This window comes from Fundulus heteroclitus, chromosome 3, assembly GCF_011125445.2.
Source record: "Fundulus heteroclitus isolate FHET01 chromosome 3, MU-UCD_Fhet_4.1, whole genome shotgun sequence".
In the NCBI taxonomy this organism is placed as follows: domain Eukaryota; kingdom Metazoa; phylum Chordata; class Actinopteri; order Cyprinodontiformes; family Fundulidae; genus Fundulus; species Fundulus heteroclitus.
The window spans coordinates 46070091-46078097 of record NC_046363.1 but is presented as its reverse complement, the minus strand read 5'-3'; the positions used below and the strand labels follow the sequence as shown (position 1 = coordinate 46078097).

At 45.2% G+C, this 8007-nt stretch overlaps 1 protein-coding gene across 2 annotated transcripts; it reads right to left on the bottom strand.

Annotated features, from left to right (window-relative positions):
• Positions 1–185: 185 nt before the first annotated feature.
• zgc:153896 (alkaline phosphatase family protein) lies at positions 186–7691 on the bottom strand. 2 transcript variants are annotated; one of them, XM_021312429.2, is made up of 5 exons: positions 7400–7690; positions 3494–3639; positions 2772–3395; positions 1051–1273; positions 186–887 (listed from the first exon to the last, which is right to left on the bottom strand). In XM_021312429.2, exons 1-5 carry the CDS (start codon positions 7650–7652, stop codon positions 820–822), a joined length of 1314 nt encoding a protein of 437 aa, XP_021168104.2. In that variant the 5' UTR covers positions 7653–7690; the 3' UTR covers positions 186–819. The 2 variants fall into 2 exon arrangements, with proteins under 2 accessions (XP_021168104.2, XP_021168103.2); XM_021312428.2 differs by having other exon boundaries at positions 186–1273; positions 7400–7691.
• Between the last annotated feature and the right edge of the window lie 316 nt (positions 7692–8007).

Sequence of the window (8007 nt, the reverse complement as noted above, 5' to 3'; positions counted from 1 at the left end):
TTCCTCTGCAGGACGCTCAGCAGATGATGGACAGGACAGGACGGCGCTCCATATGAGCCAGATTTATTTTTATTTTCAAACAAGAATCAACAAAACCAACAGTGCATGTCAGCATTAGTGAAAACAACAACTAGCCGAGACAAAAAGCTCATGACATGCAGGGTGGATGTGAAAATAAGAATAAGAATAATGATGATAATGATAATAATGATGATGATGATGATGATGAAGAAAACTCAAAGCAATCCCTGCCTGAGCAGAACCAGAACATGTGGACCAGGCTGATGGACTGGGTCAGAACAAGCATAGAACTAGAAGAAGTAGAGCTCACACGTCTCCAGGTTTCATTTTTAATCTTTCTTCATTTATTCGACCAATCAGAGACGACGAATAAATTGATGAGAAGGAAATAAAAACCTGAAGAGGGAATCAGAATATTCAGATTTTAGAGCATCTTCTCTACAAAAACACTATAAATACCAGAAACTTTAAATGGTTTAAATATTTATTTTCTTCTTGTTTAAGTTTTATATTTTATTATTTAGAATTTCCTTATTGAGGATTAAATTAAAATTGGAAGTATTTGCTGAGTTCGGCTCAGCTGTTGCTCCACGCTGTGGTTCTGATTAAATCGGATCCTTCTGGTCGTCTTCCATGCGGGTCCAGAGGAGTCTGCGGGTCGGAACCGGTCCAAATGCAGCTGCTGAGCTTTATGCAGACGACAGAACCTTGGTGCAGCGAGGTACCAGAACTTATGGATCCAGCTGGATGTGGAGGTGGACAGTTTTAAGGAGCGATCCGGTTCTGATCCGGGATCGGTCACAGCGCGGCGGAGAACAGCGCCGACAGCAGCAGGACGACGGCCAGCCGGGCCCTCTGTGGTTCTCCTGCAGACAAACAGCTTCATCAGTGGTTCTGCTGCTGGTTCTGGTCAGGGGAACTGACCAGAACCAGCAGCGGTTTCAGCAAATGATTCTGATGGACCCACAGCTGGGTCTGAGCGAGGCCCTGAGGCTCCAGAACCCGTCCAGAACCCGGAGCCGGACTCACCTCCGGAGCGCAGCATGGCCTGGGTGAACTGCAGCGACCCGTTGTGCGGCGCCGGCTCGATCCGCAGCAGTCGGCACATCAGCGGGTAGATGTGGATGCTGTCGAAGGGCTCGGACACAAAGTTCTGCTTGAAGCTCGGTCCGAAGGCTCTGAAGATGGTCTTCATGTCCATGTGGCCGTTATGGAAGCCGTGGTCGCCTTTGTTCACGTAGACGATGAATCTCTGGAGGAACGCACAGAACCGCAGCGTCAGGAAACCTCTCTGACCCGACCCGACTCTCATCTGCACCTCTGGGTTCTGACAGCCGACCAGAACCTCAGAGCCGGCTGGAGCCGGACCAGCGGTTCTGATCAGTGACTCTAACGCTTCCGTCCTGTTTTCAGATTCATCCCACGACGATAAAGAAAAGAAAGATTGGACTTTTGTCTAATTTACTGAAAATGTTTCTATTCTGCGCTCCAGAACCCGCTCCAGAACCGGCCCCTCCGCCATGATGCCGCCGCCGCCGTGCAGCAGGGCATCCTGGGAGTTAGGCCTCCGCCATGCATTGAAAATGCATGGCGTAGGCCTTATACTATGCACCTAATAAGGGTTTCTTTATTATTATAGTTTTTTTTCGTCACCGTTAATACAGGTCGAACCGTAGGGTCTACCCCCACATACTATATATCGAAACGTTCGTCTCGACGACGCGATCAGGGCTTTTTATACTTGACGCCATTTCCAGTTACAGTTGGAACAAAATTCGCAAAAAAACACAGAAAAATTGTCATTTTCAACCCTCTACTGTGTCGTCATGCTTTCACCTACGAACATCGTTTAGCTTCCAGTTTGTAGATATATCTTTGAACTATTCAGAAGTGAAAACGGAATGTGGATATCTTTTATCGTTTTCTCATCACGCCATTTTCAGTTACCATGGTGACAAAATTCTCCAAAAAAGACAGAATAACTTTAGCCTACTCGCTCAATTTTCACTCTACCTACACAAATTATACATCAACACGTAGGTATTTCTGTCTGGATTCAGGAAATGTAACCCTCATTGGTGTAGGTCTTTTAGATTTTTCACAAATCACCTCAGACCGGCAACAACCCCAAACCCTCCCCAAATTAAGCTGCAGTTTTCCGTCCAGCAGAGAGCCAGCCAGGGCCGGTCACAGCCATAGGCGTACTAAGGGCCCGCTTGGGCCCTCTGGTGCAATGGGGGGGGGGGCGCCTCTTCAACTTCTTCAGAAGTTGAACGTTTCTACTTTTTTACTTTATTCTATTTAACCTTTGACCAGTAAACTAGTTTTATGACTCTTTGGTCAAAATTAAAATTTTTGCAGTAAAACTCGTTGTTATGCTCAGAAGAAGCTGATTTTTTTTTTATAACCGTTAGAAGATCACACGACATGTTCAGTATTTAAAACATCTTTAAAAACATTAATTGGTCCCTGTTAAAGAATAAAAACGGTTCAGATATAAATCGGTTTGCAGCGTCGACAGCTGGACATTCAGACCTTTTAGGATCAGATTCACTAAACATGAAGGAAAAGGTGAAATTCACTGAAACCAGAGCCGCTTGTCCGGGTCGTCCTGCCGGTTTTCAGACGTGGAACGAGACGCCATGACGGTTCTGGGGGTCCCTGCGGGGTCGGCGGGTTCCCTCTCACGTGGCGCCGGTTCTGTGATGGAGAGGCGCGGAACCAAAGGTCGGCCCTGAGGTCAGACTCACCGAGTTCAGGTTGAATCCCAGGTCCGCCACGACCACGATGGGCGGCAGCCGCTCGCTGCGGCCCAGACGGAAGCTCTCGGGCATCTGGTGCTTCCTGTAGACCGTCAGGTTGGGAGCGTTGCTCAGGGCGTCGTAGACCTCCTGGTCCTTCCCCGGCCGCGGCGTCAGGATGCCGAAGCCGCCGTAGTCGAGGATCTCGAAGCTGGCGAGCTTGAGCAGGTCCAGGTACTTGTTGAGGACGATCTCGTCCACCAGCGGCCGCTTCTTCACCGTGGTCATGCCGTGGTCTGAGGTGATGATGACGTCCAGGCGGTCGTCCAGCCCGTGGCGGGCGACGGCGTGCCGCAGGTAGCCGACGGTGCGGTCGATCTGCCGGATGACGGTCTTCCTGTCCGGGTGGTCCGGGCCCTTGGCGTGGCCCACGTTGTCCGGCTCGCCGTAGTACAGCGTCACCAGGTCAAAGTCCTCCTCGGAGAACCAGCGCATCACCGTGTCGATGTTCTGCTGCCACTCCGTCTCGTTGGCGTCGGGGTGGCCGGCCGGCTCCACCACCACTCTGTTGACCTGTTGACCCCTGTAGGTGGCGCCGCCTCCCGGGAAGAAAAAGGAAGCGGTCTTCAAGCCCTGAAAGAGAGAGAGGTTCAGATCAGTTCCTCAGCATCAGCAGGACCTTCAGACGTTCTGCGGGTCTCCATCAGGTCGGGTCCAGGCCGCCGACTCGCCTGGTTCTGAGCCGTGATCCACAGCGGCAGCACGCCGTTGTCCCACCACTCGGACCTGGTCAGCGTCTTCTTGTAGGGAACCTTCAGGTTGGTGGTGGTGTTGAACATCATGTTGTGGACCACTTCATGGTCTTCTACCCATCGACCTGAGGAGGAGACATTTAACTCTGTGATTCTGGGCAGAAATGACCGGGAGTGCCTGCGGTCCGTTGTTACACCGCCCCCTGGTGGTCAGGGTAGAACTGCAGCTGAGCAGACGTCAGGCCGGCCGCCTCTGAGGACCTGAAGCAGAAATAATCTGCTTGAATTTGGGTTAATTGGGACTTTTTTTTTTAAATTACAACAAATTTAAAGTGTGTCACAGTTTATTTGTTTTATCTGAGGAAGCCTCAAATGTTGGATATTTAGTAGAAGCACAGTTCCCCATTTTATTCTAGCGGACATAAATCCAGTTAGGTCAGTGTTCTGGTATCTCCTCCACTATTTCTCTGACTTCCCTTTACTCTGACCTGAAACCTCCATTTCATCTGCATGCATGAAAATATGTTTAAAATAATTTAAATCAAAACGATCCACGCCTTCATGGATCGGTATGGCTGGTCCAGACTACCGTGGCGTCGTTAACATTTACACTACCTATGAAGAATGTCTGAGGTGCTTAATGTACAGAAATAGAAATAACTTTAAATAATATAACTGACAAATTACTGGTTGTACATCTCAGGTTGCTCAGAGAGGAAAGCTCCGTGTTTAAATATCCGGTAACGTCCGACATTGAATCAGGTTTTCTGTGCAGAAATCAGTGGTTAAACTTTAAAGCCTTAAAATGTTTAGAAACTTTTGGGATTTAGCGTTTTGTTTCTGGCTACAGCAATGCCATCATATTTCTTTGCAGGTTCTACATTCCAACACTAAAGGAACATGTTTCCAAACCGTGCAGGACGGCTGATCTCAGCAGTGGTGAAATAAAGATTATTCTGCTGCTTTCACTGCCTTTAAATGTGACGCTGGCCTGTTTGCCGCTCAGAGATTTTAACTTTCAGGAATTTGACTTTCCTGACGGGGATCTTTAAATCCAACTTCAGGTTGCAAACTGAGAGCATGAGGGGGGTTTCTGGTGTCTGGAAACATCGAGCGCTTCAGTCCAGGTCCAAAAAAGTTTAGTTTTCACAAGACGGCGGCCTCCTTTAGAAGTAAATTTAAATTAAAATGATGTATGTCGTGTTGTCTCAGTTCTCTGGCTTTGCTGGGTTTAATTAAATGTGAATTATTATGAATCAATGAAAAAAGGTTTATAATAACGTGGTTTTGATTATTTTAATAGTTGACATGAATAATAATAATAAAGAGTTTCTGAAGGAGGAAATGAGATTTTGCTGGAGGAGATAAAGAGCTTTTGGGATATTTAGAAACATTTTTTTATTTCTGCTCATTTCTAAGTTTTTCTGAAACTCAGAAACACTGAGGGTCAAATTAAAGTGCTGTCTGACAAACATAAAAGACCATTTTTAATTCTTAAAGTCTCAAACTGTTTCAATTTATTACGTTTCCAGGAAAGTTTAATAAATCTTACATCTTGAAAACACATTTGTTTTAATAATGCAGGGAGTTTCTGAACATCTGATTAAAACCGATTCTCTAAACACGTTCCTTGTGTCTGCTGCGTCTTTCCAGGCCTTCTTTCCACTCAGGAAATTATTTTCATTTTTCCTGCAAATCCAGCTGGAAGCTCCCAGACGGTTCCTGCTTTCTGTCGTAGAGCTTCTAATCTACCTGTAGCTCAGGTGAACGTCCCTCTGCTGATGCTCATCAGAGGAAACCTCCACCTCACGTCTTGCTGGGTGGATATTAGTGGTTAACTGTAACTTAAAATCAGCTGATTTGGACTCAGCACTCGGGTTTTACCGCTAACCTCTGCCTGGTTTGTCCCGCCTCCACTTGTTCCTGTGCGCCACACGCATCAGGCTCCAGCCGTGGCCCCTGATGTAAACCTGTTCAGAATGTAAAGTTTTACCTGTGTACAACGTAACGTTAGCCACTCTTCTTATAATAAACACACACGTGGCCCAGTTAGCCGAGCAGTTCAGTGCCAGTTCTGTGAGAAGTCTGCTCAGTAGCGGTTCTAGACCAAATTTACTGTGGGGACAATGTTTTTTCATGTGGGCACAGAAAAATGAATTAAACCAGGAAAAACTGGGCAAAATGTAATAATTTGCTGTTAGGTTATGTTAGCCACAAAAGTGAAACACATTTTAAAATAACTAAAATAAAAATGTAAAGGTGAAAAACTAAATGGTCACAAGGGACCAACCAGTTACAGTTTCTCTTTCAGCACATAAGAAATTGATTCAGTATAAAGTCTGCAGGACGGGGGCCGTAACAGGGGCCCTGGCCCCAGTCGGCCCCCGCCTAGAACCACCCATGAGTCTGCATCTGATCGGAGGCTTTAAAATGGGCGTCATGCAGGTTTTAGTCAGACAAATGCACCAGCTAACAAACAGCGCCCCCTGCTGGACCTTTAACATTCAGCTGCTGATGAAAAAATAAAAATTGCAATTTCTGCAGCAGTGAATTCAAATTTCATCTAAAATAAGTCACAGGATCACAACTAAACTTAATATCTCTGTTATATTGTTGAAATCGAGCCATTTTACCATACACAGTTTAATGTTTAAATGTTTAGATGTTTAAAATGAGGGGCAACATTAAGGGAAACATATTTTTCTTAATCTTAAGCCTGAGTTCTTTAAAATCAAGATTAAAAACACATTTGTTTAGGATCGCCTTCAACTGTTCTAGTTAACTGAAACACCACTAATGTTTTTTATCTATATTTTATTCCTACTTGCTTTTATTCAGTTTTATTTTGCTATATTTTAATCATGTAAAGCACTTTGCATTGTCTCTGTACTGAATTGTGCTATATAAATAAATTTGCCGTGCCTTGCATTGCCTTAATAAAAGTATATTTAAATTCTGTTTTTTAAAAGCTGGAATTTTCTTAGTCTTAAGAAGGTATTTAAAATGTTTAATCTAAAAACTGCAAAATGCACTTCCAGGTTATCGTCTGTGTCCCAGGCTCAGGGAGATAAGGTCGTCTGCTCAGAAAAAGCTTCATGTTTAAATAAAAACCGTCATCTTGCTGTTTCCTGGCAGCAGGAATCAGAGCTAACATCCAATCAGTCGGTCTTTAATGCAGCCATAAAACACTTAACAGGAAGTTAATCAGACTATCAGGACACTAACACTTCAAAGGGCTGCTAAGAAACAGTTCAGTTAAAAAAAAAAGATTCAGTTTTACTAAAGAAACTGTTTAATAATCCAGAAATACTCTAGAAATGCAGTAATAAATCATATTTTCCTGTTTTAAGGGGTTCTGAAGCCCTGTCAGAGATTTTCTTTGGACTTTGTTTAATTTTCGCTCGGTTTCATAGCCGGACCGGACCGTTATCAGATGGATCTATTTCTAGGCTTAACTCTCACCTCTGAGTGATTCAGAGATAAAACGTTCCTGAACTCAGTGAAATGAAACACGGTTTGTTCCCATTTATTTATTTAAATCTAGAAAACATGCAGGTACGACACTTTAACAGACAGAAAACATTATTTCAGCTTCCTGCTGATGCAGATCACCGCCTACAAGCTGCTTTGGTCTGAACCGCGTCTGAAAGCAGCGTCTCTGACAAACAGAATATAATATAGAAGAATATAATCTTATTGTTTTTTGGGAATCCCGTAGGACAGAAAGGACCTTCACTGCCTCCAATCATTACTTCCTGCTTCACCCCAAACCTGTCAGCATTAATATTCAGTCACTTTATCAGAATAAAGGATTCATAGATGCGTTTATATAATTATTTTAGCTCCAGCAGGTCCTACCCTCCACCTGAGCGCGGTGGTCTGTACCTGTAATGGTGGTAAAGTGGGACGGGGCCGTCATGGTCAGCATCGGGGGGGTGATGTATTTGGCCTTGACTCCGTCCAGGGCCATCTGGTCCAGGTGTGGCGTGTCCACATCCTGGTCGTAGTCCCACCTGAAGCCATCAAAGGACACCAGAAGCAGCTTGGTCTTCTTCTCTGCTCTGTTCTGCACCGGCTTGGCGGCGATGAAGCTCACCACCGTCAGCAGGAGGAAGGTCTGCAGCCTCATCTTCACCATCGCTCCAACTGCCTGAAGACCGGCTGGCCCTCACCTGTGCAGGTAACCCTGGTTAATGTGTAGCGACAGTTCCCTGATAGTGATCTGCTGATAAAGGAGGAGACCTTCGACTGTGAACAAATGGGCCTTATCAGAACTGGCCTTAATGATTAGATGGACTTTGACAGCTGTTCTCCAGTATTTCAGAGGAAACAGGATTCATAAACTATAATTCTGATCCATAAAACCTTAACCAGAGTTTTCTGGTTAAAACCTGAAAGTCTCTGTTGTCCTTTCATCAACCAGAGTGTTCCTGCCCAAGGAGGCGGAGAACCTGTTTTCTAACCTGCCTTTCTCCAAATGTCTGACCAGGACT

Excerpts from the sequence above, each read along its gene's own strand:
- zgc:153896 (XM_021312428.2), bottom strand. The coding sequence starts at position 7,652 with ATGGTGAAGATGAGGCTGCAGACCTTCCTCCTGCTGACGGTGGTGAGC. Across the intron at positions 3,640-7,399 it reads CCACTTTACCACCATTACAG|GTCGATGGGTAGAAGACCAT; the intron begins GTACAGACCACC and ends TCTCCTCCTCAG. Across the intron at positions 3,396-3,493 it reads GGATCACGGCTCAGAACCAG|GGCTTGAAGACCGCTTCCTT; the intron begins GCGAGTCGGCGG and ends TCTCTCTTTCAG.